Below are 20180 nucleotides of genomic sequence, written 5' to 3'. Positions count from 1 at the left end.
GTCAAGGTCAACGGGATTGCCACTTGGGTACAGTGGCTGCTGGTGACAATTCTCTTAAGCTGCGCCTTCATCATAGCCCCAACCTTGGGTAATAACCCCCATTCCCTTCAAAAATTAACCTGGGAAGTGCTTAATGAAGTGGGCGACGTCCTGTGGTCAACAACTGCAGTGCACCCCCCTTGGACTTGGTGGCCTGATCTTGCATCCAATGTCTGTAAGTTAGCAGCTGGCTCTATGGCCTGGGATCTTTCCAGTTATACCAATTTAGAAAAGCCACCCCCAGAAGAACAGTGTGTCCCTCATGACATAGAGAGCACATTGGGGTGTTCGGGACAGTTTTTCTGAGCCAACCTTCAGGCAGCAGACTTCTATGTCTGCCCCAGACAGGGACACACCAGGGATATGAAGAGAGGGGCCTCAGACTATTTTTGTAGTAAATGGGGATGTGTGACCATGGGAGAAGCCTACTGGAACCCTTCCTCCGCTTGGGATCTAATTATAGTTAAAAAGGGTCGTAGGCCAGGGGAGCCAGAGAAAGGGGAAAGAGATCCATCCAAATACCCGGCTTATAGGACTGGGTGTGCCTCTGAAAGCTCCGGTAGCCCTCAGGGACCATGCAAAGACAGTTATTGTAACCCTCTAAATATCAGCTTCACCCCATATGGAAAACAAGATCGTCAGTGGGTAAGAGGAAACCGTTGGGGATGGAGAGTCTATACTGGCAGAGGGGACCCTGGATTCGTTTTTGTTATTAAGATAAAGATAGAGAGTCCACCCACACAACCCGTAGGCCCCAATTCGGTGCTTGATAACCCTTTACCCAGGCCTGAGAGACCTCCTCGTCTCACTCTGTCACCAAAGGAGGACTTGTATTTCCTTTTGACCACACCCTCCTATCTCCCTATGAGAACTGAGGACCGCCTGTTCAATCTGCTTGATAGTGCATTTGTTGTTTTAAACCGCACTAACCCTGCCGCTACTCAGTCCTGCTGGCTGTGTTTTGCTTCCAATCCCCCTTACTACGAAGGAATAGCTCAGCTACGAAGCTATAATGTTACTCCTGACCACTCACTCTGCCCCTGGGGAAGCAAACGAAAGCTGACCCTGTCTGCAGTATCAGGAACTGGGCTGTGCATAGGAAGAGTACCTACCAGACACCAGCCCCTCTGTAATGTAACTATCTCCAACCTGACAGCAGGCCCAGATAAATACGTAATACCCCCTCCCGATACCTGGTGGGCTTGTGGCACCGGCCTGACCCCCTGCCTGCATATGAATTTGACCACCATACTTGATACAAGAGAGAACCTATAACTTTGACCTTAGCTGTCTTGTTAGGACTCAGAGTGGCAGCAGGAATTGGAACAAGAGCAGCTGCCCTCATCCAACAACCTTACTACTATAATGAACTCAGAGCAGCTATGGACACGGACCTGGGAGCATTAGAACAGTCCATAACCAAACTAGAAGAGTCATTGACTTTATTATCTGAGGTAGTGCTACAGAACAGGAGGGGATTAGATCTGTTTTTTCTAAAGGAAGGAGGGCTCTGTGCTGCCCTAAAAGAAGAATGTTGCTTTTACGTAGATCATTCTGGTGTCATAAGAGATTCTATGGCAAAGCTTAGAGAAAAAAAGAAAGAGAAACATACCAAGGATGGTATGAAAATTGGTTTAACTGGTCACACTGGTTCTCTACTCTAGTCTCTGCTTTGGTCGAGCCTTTACTCATTTTAATGCTAATCCTAACCTTTGGGCCATGCATCCTCAATAGACTGGTGACTTTTATAAAAGAAAGGGTGAGTGCTGTACAGGTAATGGTCCTAAGACAACAATACCAGATATTACAAGAAGCTGAGGGATCGCTCTAAGATTAGAGCTTTTTACAAAAAGAAAAACGGGGGAATGAAGAGTAAAAGGTTGTCAAAGGACACTGATTCCATTCCCTAGGGATTTCCTCTGCAGGAAATCGCTCCCAGGAAATGCCACCCAGGAAATCCCACTTTCTTGAGATTTGAGTTCCCAAAATACCACAGAAGGTCCGGATGACCTCTGTGGAAAGTTCCAATGCCCTAGGTGTGCCTGGGGGTGTACTGATAAAAAAAATGTATGATTCTTCCCCTTTCAATTTCCTCATTCCCCCATCCTCCTCCTCCTTTGTGATTTTTGCCTTTATAAGCCCGTTACAAGTTCAGGCCGTGGTCAAACTCCTTTACCCCTGCGTGGTGTATGAGTCTCGACCCCAGCATGCTGGCCTGAGATCTCACTGTTTCACTTTCAATAAACTTCCTCATGCGATTGCAGCAAGTCTGGTCTCGGTGCCTCGCTGGGTGTGCGCCTCTCCTGAGATTTGAGTGAGGGTCTCCCTTGGGAGATCTTTCAAGGCAAAGCTATTCAGTGATACCCATTGTTTCAAGGGCTCTTTAAAACCTCAGACAAGACAAAAGCAACCTCTTTGCAATCATGAGGATGCAACAGAATAGTATAAAAACTATCTTTTAAATCTACGATAATTTTTGAAGCTGTAAACCAGGCCATAACCATAACTCTCTCCTAAGTTTCCTACTTTCATGCCACAAAGTGGCTGCTAGTTCATATATATTCATGCATATTTTAATACCTCATTCCTTTAAATTGTATCCTTTAAGTCTGTTTTCTAGAAGAAGAATTACTCAAATAGTATCCCAAATTTGGGGTATTCACAGAAATCCCTTTCCTTATATATAGAAAACAATGTCTCATGCCACTTGTTGCACTTTAGGATGACTCCAACCAAGTTACTAGTTTTAAATAAACTTTTGTTGCTAAAGTTACAAAATTTTAAACATACCCAATGCTTATAAGCCAATAATCTAAGACCAAGACATTCAGAGCACATTTATTATTTTTAAAACTAGTTAAGCAAACGTGAACTGACCACACATCTTATATATTTAAACCAGATAAAATTCTCATTTTCTCTAGCTGTAAATTCAAGAAATGAGCACCTTGTCACTTGCAGAGCTCAATAAACACAGTCAGAGATTTTTCTAGGAAAAACAATCATCTGCTCTAAGCTGAAACACAGCCAGCACATTTACCAGCAGACTGGGAAGACATCTAACTCCCAGTGGGTCTCCAGTTGAGCTGACTTAAGGCTTAGGGCCTGAAGCCTGCTTTCTTTTTTTTCTTTTTCTTTTTCTTTCTTTTTTTTACCTTCTATTGTTTCCCTTTTAGACACAAGTTAGGAATAAGTCAAGAGGCAAGCAACCATTTTATTTTTGAACATGAAGCATGAGCAACATTCAGACACAGAAACACGAACACAAATTGACACACATGGACAGCTTGGCACCAAGGGACAACAATACAGAGAGACAAGAACTAGATTTGTCAACAGGACCCTGATATCCTTCCTTAGGAACCCAGAACCAGAACTGGACATTTCTCCAGTGGGATCCGAAGAGTCAGGAATTCTCCTGTTCCCCTGTTCCTGCTAGAAAAACTCTGAAACAGTTTACAATAATTTTCTTCCTCTCCTGCCATACTGTCCAAGACAAAAGAAAAGTGTGCTTTTCAGAGATCTATTTTCTCTCTCTTCCAAATAAACTGAAAGACCCCTGCTTAGCAACAATAAATGCCATGTCTGTAAGGCTGTGCACACACGGGACATACTAGGTCAGGGTCCCAGGTGGCCAAGCAAGATACTGGTGGGTGGCCAGCTTACAATAGACAAAGAAAGGAAGACTCTCAGATAAGCCCAGCTTTCAGATAAGCTGCAGCCCCAACTGGTACCAGAAGTTGCTTCCTTGGAGCCATATTTCTGCCACAGTTCCCACACTTAGATAAGCCCAAAGCAACTATTATCGGAAGCCGAAACCCCGGTTGGTACTAAGAGCTGTGTCCTTAGAGCCATGTCCTTGGGCTCACTCTCTGGCTACATTTAAACTAACCAATTACAACCCTGTTGCTATGCTTCTGCTTCTGTACCTTGCTTCTGCCCCCCAAGCCCTATAAAAAGGGGACTGCCCCTATGTCCGGCGTGCAAGTCCTCTGAGAGACTGTGTGCCCACAGGTACCTGTGTACTTTGATCAAATAAACCCTCATGCTGATTGCAGCCAGTGGTCTCAGCTGATTCTTGGGTCCTGGGGTCCCCTCAGATAAAGGTCCTCTGGACGAGGGTCTTTCAAAACTACCTCTAATCTGTTTACAAAGACTTAGAAACACTAATGGGAAATATCTTTGTTTCATTACCTCTTTAGGTTTCTTGCTTAAGCAAAAACACCCACCAGCTGTGGATTTGATTTCTAAGAATGTGGTCATGGTGAGAGGAGTAGTCAATACTTCTTAATCCTTTTCACAAGTCTATTCTTATTAGCTATCAATAAGAATTACTTAGGCTGCCCAAGTGAATTCTACTGCAGTCTTCTACCTTGATTCTAGTTCTCTACTTTTTAAGCAAATTCAGAAACTGATCTAACAACCATAAAATAGAACTAGTGTTTTCCATCTCCAATCTGACCCACTCTCTTTACTTATTTCGCTGGCCAGTTCCATGGGGCAAACCCTACGGGTCATTTCTTCCTTCCCAGATCTCAGTGGAACCTCCATTTGTGGGTGGCATTGTGGGCCTCCATTTGTGGTGCCTGCACCAATAACAGCTACTTCAAACCAGGCACAGGCCCAAGGGTTTGAAAGAAAAACACAAGTCCATTATTCCTGTTACCAGAAAGTTTACTCCATATTGAACTGCCCACATAGACAGTGGTCCCAGTATTATACCCTCAGGTAATTTCAGGGGAGGTATGTAAATTCCCTAGCTGCTGGGTATAAGAGTAACCCCCTAGGGGGGGAAGTCTGTAGTTATCTTTTAGCAACTGGGAACAGGAAGGCCAGGTGTGGAGTGTGACTGGACCAAATAGCATAACAAAGGGGGTGTGTGTATCTCTCCCAGGGTCAAGGCTTGCAAGCAGGCAGTGAAGCTAACCTCAAGCAGATGCTGAGAGTTGGGATGATTATTCCAATATTTATACAAACAATGAACTCTTGAAATATCCAATAGACATTTCTCAGACTATGCTAGATTGGATTATTTTATTTGTTCAATCTCTGAAAACAGTATTAGTGAAATGGAATGTTTTATATTCTCCAACAAAGCAGAATGGTTAGCACAGCACAACCTGACATGGTTCTGAGTGAAGAAGGCTACAACTGGTATAATGTTTTTTACCTTGTGGCCCATACCTACTATGAACACATTCTTAACATTTCTCAGGAAATGATAAAAAAGAAGAAGGAGTAAAAGAAAGAGAAGGAGGAAGAGGAAAAAGAGGAGGAGGAAGAGGAGAAGAATTTAAAAAGAGAATATTCCAAAACTGTAAGCAGGTAAAAAATACTGTTCATTATGTATAGATTTATAAATGTCATATTTCAAATGATTCCTGAGAAACTCATAATCATTTGTTAGAGATTATTCTCTGTGTGGAAAGATTTCTACACTACAAAAAAAAACTCACTTCATGCTGATAATAGAGTCCTTTAAAGAGGATATATATTAAAAAAAAAAAAAAAACTCCATTTAAAATCACAAGAAAACACAAGCTAACTGGTATAAGCCTTTGAAGAGAAATCAAATCCCTTAAAGAAATACAGGTAGATTCATTCACGTACGTAAAGGAATTGAATAAAACTTTCTAAGATCTATATAGCGAAATAGATACAAAGAAATCACAAGTTGGGGGAAACTTGGAGATTACCTACTAAAGAGATCAGGAGCTACAGATGCTATCATCACATAATACAGGAGAGCAAAAAAGACTCTCAGGTGTAAGACATAACACAGAAGTTACTGACAAGTCAATCAAAGAAAATATAATGTTTTTAAAAAGCTCCTAAACCAAAACATCTAGGAAATTCAGGACACAATGAAAAGATCAAAGCTAAGAATAATAGACCTAGAAGAGGGTGAAGGTTACCAGTTCAAAAGGTCAGAAAACATCTTCAACAAATCATAGTAGAAAACGTCCTTAGCTCTATAGAAAGAAAGGACCATAGATGTGCAAGATGCCCACAAAACACCAATAAATTGGATTAGAGTAGAAAACCATCCAATCACATATTAATCAAAAGAGAAGATGCATAGAAGAACAAAAGAATATTAAAAGGTTCATGAAAAATGGTCAAGTCATTGACTGATCAAAGGCTGATCTGTGAGAATTACATCAGACTGCTCACCAGAGATGACAGAAATCAGGAAGAACCTGGGAAGATTTTATGTAGACCCTAAGAGATGGCAATTGCCAGCAGTAGCTACTATACCCAGTAAAATTCTCAATCGTTATAGATGGAGAAAATTAGATATTCCATGACAAACCAAATTTAAACCATTTTTCTACTAATCCATCCCTACAGACACTAATAGAATCCAAATTCCAGGAGGAATGTAATTACACCTAACTATAAAAAAATTAATCATCTCACAAGGACCCCAAATAAGGAACTGGTTCCGACTAGCCAGGGGGCAGAGAGATCTCAGCAGAGCACGCAGAAAGTGCCCGCCTGCCAGGCTTGATCCAGGGAGCCAGGAACCTAGCATTGGGCCCTTTGTTCCCAGCCAGTGGCTTTTGGGGTGGACAACAGGCGATCGGACCATCTGCTACCAGGAAGAGCAGAGACCCAGAGACACAGGACTGGCGAGAATGGGTGAGAACAGGTTCCGACTAGCCAGGGGGCAGAGAGATCTCAGCAGTTCAAGCAGAAAGTGCGTGCCTGCCAGGCTTGATCCTGGGACCCAAGATGTCTGCATTGGGCCCTCTGTTCCCAGACAGAGGCTTTTGGGGTGCTCAACAGGTGCTCATACCATTCACCATTAGGAACAACAGAGATCCAGGGACAAAGGCCAGGTACAAGTGAAAGGCGAGAACCAATCACTGACAACTAGATGACAAGAGGAAAGCAAAAGAATGTACCCCAGGGAAACCAAGACAACTTGGCAACACTAGAACCCAGCTCTCCCATCACAACAAACAGCAGAATGCCAAACACTCCAGAAAAAGAGGACTCAGATCCGAAATACTATCTCAAGATGATAAAAGAGATTCTTAAACAAGAACGGAAGGAAAAGCATAAAGGATTAGAAGCTATTAAAGAGGAAACAAGAAAACACTCAAAGAACTCAAAGAACTAGAGGAAAACCGAACCAAACAGATGAAGGAATGGAAGAAGGAATTTAGAACGGAAATTGACACTGAAAGAGACAAACCTAGAGGTAGAAATCCTAAAAAAGATATCAGGAGGCACAGATGCAAGCATTTCCAATAGACTACAAGAGATGTAAGAGAGAATCTCGGGGGCCGTAGACAACTTTGAAAACATAGACAAAACAGTCAGAGAAGATGCAAAAACCAAAAAGCTCCTAATCCAAATGTCCAGGAGATCCAGGACACAATGAGAAGACCAAACCTAAGGATAATAGGAATAGAAAAGGGCAAAGACTATCAACTAAGAGGTACAGCAAATATCTTCAACAAAATCCTGGAAGAAAACTCCCCTACCCTTAAGAATGAGATGACCACGAGCATAAAAGAAGCCTACAGAACCCCAAATAGGTTGAACCAGAAAAGAAATTCCTCCCGACACATAATAGTCAAAACACAAAGTGCCCAAAGCAAAGAAAGTATGCGAAAAGCAAAAAGGGAAAAAGGTCATGTAAAATATTAAGGCAGAACAATCAAAATCACAACCAATTGCTCAATAGAGACTATGAAACCTAGAAGAGCCTGGACAGACATCATGCAGACCCTAAGAGAGCACAAGTGTTAGCCCAAGCTGCTATACCCAGCAAAACTATCAATCACCATAGAAGGAAAGATGAAGATATTCAAAGACAAAAGTAAATTCACAAAATATATGACCACAAACCCAGCACTACAACGAATTATAGGTGGAAAACCCAATAAAATGAGGGGAACCACCACATAGTAAAACAAGAAAATATCTAAGCAAGAAAACCAAAAGAAGAAAGACACACAGGCACAATTCAACCTACCAAAGCAAGAATAGCAGAAAACAGCAACCACTATTCCTTGATATCTATTAACATAAATGGACTCAACTCTCCAATAAAAAGGTATAGAGTATCAGTCTGGATACATAAACAAAACCCAGTATTTTGTTACATAGAAAAAACTCATCTCATAGAAAAAGACAGATACTATCTCAGAGTAAGAGGTTGGGAAAAAACATTCCAAGCAAATGGCCCCAAGAAGCAAGCTGGAGTGGCCATTCTAATATAGAATAAACTAGATTTACAACCAAAAGTTAGAAAAAAAGATGAGGAAGTGTACTTTTCACTCATTCCAGGGTAAATCTAACTAGAGGGCAAAGTGAGAGTATCCAATTTAACAAAATCAGAAAGGAAAGTGGAGAAATAATGATCGAAACTGAGGAAATTCAAGAAATCATCAGACCCTACTACAAAAGCCTATATGCAACAAAGCTGGAAAATCTGGGGGAAATGAATGAATTCCTAGACAGACCCAAGATACCAATTTAAATCAGGTAACCCATAAAAATAATCCCATAACACCGAAGAAATAGAAGCAGTCATAAAATCCTCCCAACCCCCCCCCAAAAAAAAATCCAAGGTCAAGATAAGTTCAGTGTAGAGTTTTATCAAATATTTATTGATGACATAATACCAATACACTCCAAACTATTCCACAAAATAGAATCAGATGGAAAACTACCTAACTAATTTTTTGAGGCTACAATAACCCTCGTTCCTAAACCACACAAAGACCCTACAAGGAAAGAGAACTTCAGACCAATCTCACTTAGGAACATTGATGCAAAAATGCCCATCAAAATTCTTGCAAACAGAATCCAAGAACATATCAAAACGATCATTCACCATGATCAAGTAGGCTTCATCCCTGGGATGAAGGAATGGTTTAATATAAAGAAATCCATCAATGTAATCCACCATATAAACAAACTCAAAGAAAAAAAAAACCACATGGTTATCTCACTAGATGCTGAGAAACCATTTGACAAAATCTAACACCCCTTCATGTTAATAGTCTTGGAAAGAACAGGAATCCAAGGCCCATACCTAAACATAATAAATGCAATATACAGCAAACCAGCAGCTAACATCAAACTTAACAGTGGGAAACTTGAAGCAATTCCACTAAAATCAGAGACTCGACAGGGCTGCCCACTCTCCCCCTACCTATTCAACATCGTACTGGAAGACCTGGCCAGAACAATTAGACAGGAAAAGGAAATCAGAGGGATAGAAATTAAAAAGAAAGAAGTAAAAACATCATTACTTTCAAAGGACATGATAGTGTACTAAGTGACCCCATAAATTCCACCAGAGAACTCCTACAGCTGATAAACGAGTTCAGCAAAGTGGCTGGATATAAAATTAACTCAAACAAATCAGTAGCCTTCTTCTACTTAAAGGACAAACATGTGGAGAAAAAAATTAGGGAAACAATACCCTTCACAATAGTCATTAAAACTATGAAATACCTTGGTGGGTCTCTAAATAAGCAAGTGAAGGACCTATAAGACAAGAACTTCAAACCTCTAAGGAAGGAAATCGAGGAAGATCTCAGAAAATGGAAAGATCTCCCATGCTCATGGATTGGAAGGATCTAACCCAGTTTTTCATTGAGTTTGAAAGAGCAATGTGCAATTTCATCTGGAATAACAAAAGACCTAGAATATCGAAATCCATCCTCAAAAACAAGAAAACATCTGCTGGTATCACAATCCCTGACCTCAAGCTATATTACAAGGTGCAGAAAATTGCATGGTATTGGTACAGAAATGGCAACTGGATCAACGGAATAGAATAGAAGAACCAAAAATGAGCCCTCTTGTATATGGTCACTTGAATTTTGATAAAGGTTCACTAAATATTCAGTGGAAAAAGGACAGCCTATTCAGCAAATGGTGTTGGTCCTACTGGCACTCAGCATGCAGAAATATGAAAATAGACCCTTTCTTATCTCCTTGTACAAAGCTCAAGTGTAAGTGGATCAAAGATCTCCACATTAAACCAGGCACACTGAAACTTTTAGATAAGAAATTAGGGAAAACCTTAGAACTCATAGGCACAGGAGAAAATTTCCTAAACAGAACACCAATGGCTCGAGCTCTAAGGTCAAAAATTGACAAATGGCACTTAATGAGATTGCAAAGTTTCTTTTAGTCTAAAGACACTGTCAAGAAAATAAAACAGCAGCCAACAGAGTGGGAAAAGATCTTTATCAACCCCACATCAGATAGAGGCCTAATATTAAGGTATACAAAGAATTCAAAAAGCTAGACACCAGAGAATCAAAGAACCTTATTAAAAATAATGTACAGACTTAAAAAAAAGTTCTCAATCAAAGATTGTCAAATGGCTAAAAACATCTAAGGATGTGCTCAACATCCTTAGCCATCACGGAAATGCAGATTAAAACAACCCTGAGATTCCACCTCACACCAGTCAGATTGGGCAAGATCCAAAACTCAGATGACAACAGATGCTGGCGAGGATGTTGAGAAAGAGGAACACTTCTCCACTGTTGGTGAAGTTTTAAACTGATACAACCACTCTTGATATCAGTCTGGCGATTACTCAGAAATTTGGACATAGTACTACCTAAAGACCCAGTTATTCTACTTCTGGGCATTTACCCTAGAGACCCAGAGACACTCCAACACAGTACAAACATGCATGCACCACAATGATCATTTCAGCTCTATTTATAATAGCCAGAAGCTGGAAAGAACCCAGATGTCCTTCAGTAGATGAATGGATACAAAAATTGTGGTACATTTACACAATGGAGTACTACTCAGCTGTCAGAAACAATGGCTTAACAAAATTCTTAAGAAAATAGATGCATCTAGAGAATATCATCCTGAGTGAGATAACCCAGTCACAAAAGAACAGACATAATATGCAGTCACTGATAATCGATACTAACCACAGAAAGCTCTGAACACCCCAGAAACAACTCACAGACTGTGTGAAGTTTAAGCAAAAAAAATATATATATATATATTTTTATTAATTGGCACTGTATCATATCCCCCTTTCCTTCCTACAGAACCTCTTAGTTTCTCACCTATCCCCTCAAATTAATAGCCATTTTTCCTACATTATTGTTATATATATACTTATGTGTATGTATACATACCCACAAATACTTAATTACAACCTTAATAATGTATTTCTATATTTTTATGCAAAAATGCTGAAAATTTTTACATTTATCTTTTTTTAAAATAAAGTTTTTCAATAACAAAGAACACCAAATAAGAAAATCTCTCACACACAAAATACTAACTTGAAAAACAAAAATAAGTGAATCTAAAAATCATTGCATTTTAATATCTCTCAATATCAATGGATTCAATTCACAATACATGACAAAGGCTTACCAACTGGAAACAAAAAGATTCCAGCCTTTTGCTGCATAGAATAAACACACCCTATTGATAAAGGAAGACAGGACTCCAGAGTAAAGTGTTGTAAAACACTTTTCCATGTAAATGGTCCCAAAAACCAATTTGGAGAAGCCAAAACTTGTCAATTAATAGGGAATTATTTAGGTATATAGGGGAAACTTGATTCTGAATGCAGATCTCTGAGACATGAACACATGAAAATAAAGAAAGGGACATTGAAGGAAACACTGCAGATCTCTCAGTAGGGTCTAGAGAATGGTGGTCAGGTCTCCTGCTTGCTTTGTGCCTGCTGTACCCAATACAGGGACAGGGTCATCCCTATAATATTTGTTTAGATTGCCTACCTCACTGCTTTCCAGGTTCAGATATTAACAGATAGATATCAATTCTCTATTTCTTTTAACATTACCCGGTCATACATTTCACCATAAAGGCAAGTCATCTCACTATTTGAAAGACTGAGGGGACTTCTGAGTTTGAAAACAGCTCCTGCATTTACATGATTTTTCCCACTCTTATACCTTAGAGATTAGGTGGTATTTAACCATGGATTCAGAACACCCATGTCAAGAAGGAAGAATTCTCCTGAATGTATGCATCCACTAACATTGAAGTTTCACAAGACTTGTGGCCTTTCCATTCCTTACCCTTCCTATTGTGTCCTATGTATCTTAAATACAGTATCATATTCCAAACTCCCAACACCCTCAGGACTGGACCTGAGAACTCAGGATGGTAGAGATTGGAGAAGTGATAGCTAATTGGACTATAGAGGTACAATCCAATAGCCCTGATGGCATTTGCTCACAAATATTTACTTAATTGGTTGTATTGGAGAAATGGAGACTATGAGAATTTATATTTTTAAAAAGGAACTAACTTTCCAACTGATATGTTTTTTTTACCTGGAGAACTATGGTGTCAAGTCCTTGGAAGTTTTCATTGCAAAAGAATGGGATTCTGAAAGAGATATTTCATAAAAACTAATGTCTGTTTACATTGAAAGAATGTCCACCATCAAGGCATGCACAATAAGAAAATGTGACCAAACTTGGATAAAATTAAACATGGAGGAAAATAATTTTGGCCTCTGGAAAATCTTGTGTCTGTGAACTGTCTGTATGTATGGACCCAAAGAGTACATGTATTATGGAGTAGAATCTTGCCCATTCAAATAGCATAGAGCTTTAGGTCTGATTGAAGATGAATCACCCATGCCATAACCATGAAAAAAACACTTTCCATCTAATTAATTAGATATGAAATTAAGCACAAAGTAATGTCTATCTTATGAAGGAAAAGGTACTGAGTTTCCAAAGGGGATCTCAAGTAATCACACCTCTGAAACTAGTCAGTTTGGCCCAAGCTGGCTAGCATATAGATCGTGGCAGTTCCCAGTGACTTCATCAGCCGTCAATTCCCTGGACATTCTCTTGTATCCAGGAGAGCCCTAAAATCTTCTGTGATGTCAGCAGTGTTGTGGTGATAGAAACTGCCTGTGGGGTATTCCTTCAGAGCCATTGGGTTCACAAGTAGGCATGATGTCCATGCTGCTCGGGCTAATTCGGAGGGAGAAGAGAGGACAAGCAGAGACTACACCTAGGCAGAAAGAGGCAAACCTTCTGTCATGTTCAAAAACAGGAAAAAAAAAGTGGTCCTGGGGAAAGCACAGTGAGTTCTTGGCAGGGGTTGGGGAACTTACTGGAGGAGTGGGCCTGAGCTAGTCCTTCCAAGAGTAGGGCTTATGATCTGGAGCCTTGACATTCCTAAATGGCAGACCATGAGTCAAAAATTTCTGATGAATTTTGCAAAAAGCCAGGAATTGACAGGCCAGAAGTTGCTTTGCTGAGAGACCTAAATTATCTGCTGAGTAGCATAGGATTTCAGGAAATAGCTCTGTGAGAGGAACAATGTGTTGTTCTCAGGAATACAGTGTTGAAAAGTACTCTGATCTCATCAGATTTCTGTAGATAACTTGAGTAAGAGAGGAAGATATTCCTCCGGAAACGTATCAAGGTGTCAGACACTTTATTCTTAAACATATATGATGTGGCATGCAACACAGTCTGGGGTAAGTGTAGTAGTTTGGGGAGTCTCATCATGTACTTTAAGAAGCTTGCACATGTGTTGGCTTTTGTCAGATGCCAGGTGTTGGTATTTATGGACAATATTTTTAGTGGTGAGCACTATGAACTCCAGAACTGACCTGTATCTATCAGATAGGAGCGGACAATGCCATCCAATTCTTCTGGCCTGGGTCAGCTTATGAGTTTCAAGGCCAGGGAGACTGCACTAGGGAGTGTGGCATGTGTTTAGTGATAGTGGTTGGAAACAGAGACATGTTGAGGAGCCCAGCTTGAAGATAGCTTTCCTGTTTTTTCTGTTATTCACTGTGTCTCTAGAGTTCCCTCTTCCTAGGGCCACTTGTCTCGCGCCTCATGTCCAGCCGGCAGTAACAGGCATGCAACAACAACAAGATTCTTCTTCGGACAACCTTTAATGTACAGCACTCTGAGCAGGGGACTTCCTGAGCGGGGAACTTCTCTCTGAGCAGACAATCTCTCTTGGTCAGGGCATCTCCCTACTGGGGTCTTCTGTATAGGTGATCTCTCACCTGTGACCTCCTTTTGTGGGATCTCCCCTCACCGGGTCTTCCTCATGCGATCTCTCTTACCGAGTCTCTCCCTCACACGTGCGATCTCCCCTGTGGGAGAGAAATGCACTGCTTATATATGCCTAAGAGACTTGTGTTGCTACCTGATTGGTGCATCTTCCAGTAGCTCATTCATGTGCCCCGAGATTGGGCTATTACTTATGTGGTTGCCAAGCAACACGAGGGGAAAGGTTATTATAGGCTGAATAATGGGCGGGAAGCTGTCGCCATCTATTGGCGCCAACGGCTTCCTACATTTCTCCCTTTTCTCTTAAATAAAAAACATAAAACATGGCCGATCAACCTTCAGGCTCTTGTTGGACCTTTAGGGTTCAAGACCATGATCAGTAATAATTTTGTGTAAGGCACCTTCCTGCGTGCAATGGGATCAAGCCCTGCAGGGTGCAAAGGCTGCCTAAGTGTAGGACACCCATTCCTGGTGCAATGCCTCGAAGGCTCAGGGTGCAGGGGCTATCCATACACAGACCCAACATTTTTTCTATAGCATACTAAGCCAAACAGAGGGAGAGGTGCCCATTTAGAGTGCAGCAAGTGCTTGTGCTATAACCACTTTGTCATGTTACTTTTGAGTATGGAGTTTGCACACCATCTAGAGCAGAAACACAGTCTCTCTGCACAAAAGCATGCCAAAATTACTTGATAAGGCAAGAGTTCTATAATCCCCATAACCCTGCTATCTCTGTGTCTAAGGGCAAGTACAGTACATCAAAGGTTTCAATGGTGTCAAACAAACAAGAAAATAGTTATGCATTAAGGCATATGGGCATCGGTTTTGGGAACACCGACAGAATCTTCCAACTCGGTTCCGCTTGAATCGTCATGCAGAACAGGCTCATCAGAAGCAGGTGGAACGCTTTTTGGAGAGCAGGAGCAAGGCAGACATGATGTAGGCTGGGGGCGATTAGTTCGGTCGGTGGAATCCACCAGGATCCGCTACCAGATTTCTAACGAAGAACACCTTGGGAATTTCGGATTCTAGATTTTGTGCCCAGCGATTGTGTTATCTGTTGATTCTAAATTAAAATTGCCTGGTGTTTTCCATCTCTCGGCGACTCAACTGAGCTCCAGGAAAAAAGACAAATGAAGGAAGGAGTTCTGTTTATGATAAAGACAAACAGATTTCCAGGTTTCTTTAAACCTGAAGTTTGCCTGGCCAGCCATTGAGTTTCAAGGATCTACCTGTCTCCACCTCCTCCAGTGTTTCCTCCGACCCAGGATATGAGTTATATATGAGAGTTGCCACGTCTGACGCTTATGTGGATTCTAAACTCTGGACCTCATGCTTGTGAGCCATCATGTACTGAGTGCTGACCATCTCTTGAGTTTTTTTTTTTTTTTTTTTTTTTTTTGAACGTTAGATTCCACAATGTTGTACTCAAGTGACCCTCCTGCCTCAGTCTCCAAAGTAGTAAGTCAAACTGTACAGCACTATATCTAAATTAGTATTTGAATATTTCCACAGTCGTCTTGGAAACTAGTTACTAACTTGTGAGAACACTATTGTAACTGCTGCCTTGGAAGGGGTTGAGTACATAAAGATCTGCTGGGATTTTAAAGAGTGATTTTAAACAGTGTTCTCTCTCCTTGGAGTTTCCTCAATGCTCTGATATGTTACTGTGCCTTCCAGTCGTCACGAGGAACAAGGCAGTACAGATTATGAGAAACACACGGGAAGATGGAGGCCGTAAGAGCTACCCTCGAAAGAGCAGTTCTGCTGTAGATGCCAGTGCTTGGCACACAGAAGAGGCGCTTGTCTTAATATCTGTTTCTCCTGCAGGGTCTACAGCATTATGGTGACTTTTTTTATTTAAAAAGGTGCCAAGAATAAAGTGGTGGCTGTAACAGAATGCCACACTACGGAACAAATAATGCTGAGTTGTAATCACACAGCCCATCTGCTTCCCCATGAGGTCGTCTGTCAGCAGCAAGCTTGTCGTGAAATTAAAATGTCACGCTCTGTATAAAATGAACAGTGCGCCAAGACTACAGACAGAATGGAAGCAAGGAGAAGCATCCTGGCTCTGCTCTGAAAGGTTAGTCTGCCCAGAGACTAGAGGCTTACAGAGGCAGCCTCCAATCTCTAGGAAGAAACCACAGCCAAGAGAAACCACTGTCTAGCAGAACCCCAGTCATCACAATGTTCCCTCTTCTGCCTTTCCAACATGGTACTCACAGGCCAAGCTTGTTTTCTTGGCTTTAGGGTCTCACTGTGTAGCCTGGATTGGCCTTAAAGTAATGGAGCTCTTTCCTCAGGCTCTGGAGTGCTGATGTAGGAATAAACCAGATTCCTTGTTCACCTTATTTTTCTCTGGTTCTTCTCCATTTTTATCTCTGCAGTTTTTTATTTCCAGACAGGAACAATTATGGGTCAGAGTTTTGACTGGGATGGCAACCCCTTCCCTCCACTCGGTGCCCTGTCTTTCTATTGCTTTCCCTTTGCTGGTAGACCTGGGTTCTATAAGAAAGCAGGCTGAGCAAGCCAGGGGAAGCAAGCCAGTAAGTAGCATCCATCCATGTCCTGTACTCAGCTCCTGCTTCCTGACCTGCTTGAGTTCCAGTCCTGACTTCCTTTGATCATGAACAGCAATGTGGAAGTGTAAGCTGAATAAACCCTTTCCTCCCCAACTTGCTTCTTGGTCATGATGGTTGTGCAGGAAAAGAAACCCTGACTAAGACACCAACTAACCAGAGCTTCTTAAGGGCTAAGCGACTGTTTAAAGAGTAGAAATAGATGTACCCATGGATCCAGCTACATATGTAGCAGAGCATGGTTTGTTGGGCATCAATGAGAAGAGAAGCCCTTGGTCTTGTCAAGACTCAATATCCCAGGGTAGGGAAATGTCATGGTGGAAAGGTGTTAGTTCAATGCCCCATATTTGATTCCATGATTTTCACTAGAAGGTCTTCTGCAATAGAATAAGCTCCTATACATCCAAGATATTTAAGGTTGCTTAATTTTACTTACCATTATTCCCCTGCAACCTTCTGGTGTAATCCTACATAGCATATCAATCTTCACTGTAATGGGTAGGGACTGACATCAGCCCCTTTTCCCTGCCCATGGCCTCTTTGCTGTTGGGCACCTCCTCTCACACCATGTATACCTCTTGTTGATCCAGACCCCCCCTCTGTGGATAACCAGCTCTACCACGGGGAGGAGCAGCCCTGCGACCTCTGGATGCAGCAGCATTCCTTGCTCCTCTACCACCCCTTCCTCTAGCTCCAACTTGAAAATATTCATAACCATAATATGGATCTTGATATCCACCATGATATGGAAATCATAACCATAATAATCATAAATAACCCTCATATCTATAATAGTCTGGAGGCTATCCATAGCCACCTCTACCTCCATGCCCTCGACCTTTTCTTGGGGGGATATGAGGTGGACCATAATAGTAGCAATCATCATACATTTGATTCTTTGCTGCTTGCCTCTGAGCTTTTCTTTCTCCCCTCTTCTAATATGGTGGCTTGGCAAAAGCAATTTCAATATTTTCTCCCTCCAAGTCTTTTCCATTTATTTTTCCCATAGCCTTGACAGCACCATCTCTCTCATCAAAATGAATGAAAGCATACTCTTAGCTTCTTCACTTGTTCCAGTTTCCAAAACTGACTAAATGATTTTCTAAAATTTCTTTTGTTACAAGCAAGGCTGTGTACAAACAGCACTTTTGCCATAACTTCAGGATAAGGATCTTTAATAGGATAAGCCTATTTATTCAACAGTTCCAACATTTCCCCAGACCACTCATTAACCTTGCCTGGACAGCTGTTTTGTGATTTTCTTTCTTTCCTTTTTTTTTAAAGATTTGTGATATATATATATGCTGTCTTCAGACACACCAGAAGAGGTCATCATATCCCATTACAGATGGTTGTGAGCCACCATGTGGTTGCTGTGATTTGAACTCAGGACCTCTGGAAGAGCAGTCAGGGCTCTTAACCACTGAGCCATCTCTCCAGCCCTCGTGATCTTCATATTCAAGAAAGAAAAAAGCTGTTTTGTTTTAATCATCAGGTTGGTGGTAGAGATGACATCTGTGAGACCCTCTGTCACTTTACCAAATTTGTCAAGAGTCTGTTCCTGGGTTTTACTCTCATCAATAGAGCCCACAAAAAGCCTATTGTTGGCAACTGAGATGCAGACACCAGTGGAACAATCTTCTTTTCTTTTTTTTACCCCAAATTTTTTTTATTGAAAATTCTCTGCATTTACATTTCAGATGTTATCCCTTTCCCACAATCTAGTTTCCCCTCCCCCTCCCATTGCCTCCATGAAGGTGCTCCCTCTCCCAACCACCCTCTTTCACCTCAGCACTTTGGTGTTCCCCTGCACTGGGAAAATGAGCCTTTGTTGGACCACAGGCCTCTCCTGCCATTGATGCCAGACAATGCTATCCTCTGCTGCATATGCACCTGGGGCCATGGGTCTCTCCATGTGAACTCATTGGTTGGTGTTTTAGTCCCTGGGAGCTGTGGTGGGTTTGGATAGTTAATAATTTTGTTCTTCCCATTAGGTTGCAGACCCTTTCAGCAGCTTCTTCAGTCCTTTCTCTAGCTACTTCATTAGGGTCTTCATGTTCATTATGATGGTTAGCTGCAAGCATCCTCCTCTGTATCAGTATGGCTCTGGCAGAGCCTCTGAGGAGGCATCCATATCTGTTTCCTGCCAGGAAGCACTACTTGCAACAGTGCTTCAGTTTAGTGACTGCATATGGGGTGTATCCCTAGGTGAGGCAGTCTCTGGGTGATCTTTTCTGCAATCCCTGCTCCTCTATTTGTCCCTTTATTTCCTCCCATGAATGTTTTGTTCTTCCTTGTAAGAAAGACTGAGGCATCCACTGTCTGGCCTTCCTTTTCATTGAGCTTTGTAAGTTCTGTGGATGGTTCCTTGTGTATCCTAAGTTTTGGGGCTTGTATCCACTTACAACCTGGAATGAATTTTATGATTATTATACAATTTAAAAGCCCCTTGTGCTGCTTCTTCTGTGCAAAAAGTGACAAATGCATAACCTCTGTTGAGACCAGTAAGCGGATCCATCATTAAACAAAGATCCCATATAGGTCCAGCTTTCTCAAATAATAAAACAAGCTCATCCTCAAACAGTCTCTGGGATCTTCCCCACAAATATCTCAGTGCCAGCAGATGGCTGCTGACCCTAATAAACAGAATCTGGAGGTGGTTTCCCACACGTCCTCTGACCTGTAGTCACAGCAAGTATGTAGCCTGTTCTGTCCAAATGTGCCTTAATCTTTGCCTCATCTGGTCCTTTACTAGAGTCGGCTACTTTGGTCCCTTGTTTCTCTCTCTGCCTGTCAGTCTTCATGAGTCCACTCATTCTGAACATGAGAGAGATCACTGCCAATGCGCCGTGTTCACTGAACCCTTTGAAGGCTTCTATAGCTCTTTCATCTAAAACACTGTGCAATCAGCCCTGCAACGTAAATTTCATCTAGTTTTCAGCAACTTTCTGTGGTAAACCAGCATCAAGCAATGTCTAAAAGTGTTCTGAATAGGTAACTGCTGAAGTAGTTTCTATGTGCTCTTCAGAACCATTCCTATTAACAAGTTCTGTAGCCATGTTCCAGAGATTGAGTACCAGGCCAAGACGCTCATCACTGCCTTTAAAACATCAAACCACAGTTGCAGTCCGAGCCCCCCCCCAACCGTGCAGCCACACAATCTTGCCCCTCAACTGTAACAAGTGTTCTTAAACACTTGACTATCTCTACAGCCTTTTCTTTAATTTTTAAATTTGATTTTATTTGTATTTGCATGTCTTTGTCTGCATGAATCTACATATGTGCAGCGCTCTATGAGGTCAGAAGAGGGCATCAGATCCTCTGGGACTAGAATTGGTTGTGAATCACTGTCAGTGCTGGGAATTGAATCCCAAAACTCTGTAGGAGAATTAAGTGCTCGCAATCCGACTCTAATACTTATCTCTTTTGAACTCAAATGGCCACTTTCTCCTGAGCCATTCTGTAATAACAATGGTTATTTTAGTATATTGTCTTGGATAGCCGGTTAGGAGATATAGGCAAGGAA

At 41.6% G+C, this 20180-nt stretch overlaps 1 protein-coding gene and 1 pseudogene across 2 annotated transcripts in view; one reads left to right on the top strand and one right to left on the bottom strand.

Annotated features, from left to right (window-relative positions):
- LOC308440002 (PRAME family member 3-like) overlaps positions 1-13907 on the top strand; it is a gene marked incomplete at both ends in the record, with an annotated part of 55354 nt that extends 41447 nt beyond the window's left edge. Inside the window, one exon of the mRNA XM_080941925.1 lies at positions 13854-13907. Within this exon, the coding sequence (XP_080798051.1) occupies positions 13854-13907 (54 nt within the window). The remainder of the gene's footprint in view (positions 1-13853) is intronic.
- A 3233-nt stretch (positions 13908-17140) lies between these two features.
- On the bottom strand, positions 17141-19713 carry LOC308440001 (heterogeneous nuclear ribonucleoprotein Q-like; annotated as a pseudogene). Its single transcript has 3 exons — positions 19063-19713; positions 18079-18300; positions 17141-17842 (listed from the first exon to the last, which is right to left on the bottom strand). The product of its transcript is annotated as a heterogeneous nuclear ribonucleoprotein Q-like (transcript).
- Between the last annotated feature and the right edge of the window lie 467 nt (positions 19714-20180).

This window comes from Micromys minutus (assembly GCF_963924665.1).
Source record: "Micromys minutus genome assembly, chromosome: 30".
NCBI classification, from domain to species: Eukaryota; Metazoa; Chordata; class Mammalia; order Rodentia; family Muridae; genus Micromys; species Micromys minutus.
The sequence above is the reverse complement of the archived record's forward strand: the minus strand, read 5'-3'. Positions and strand labels throughout refer to the sequence as shown.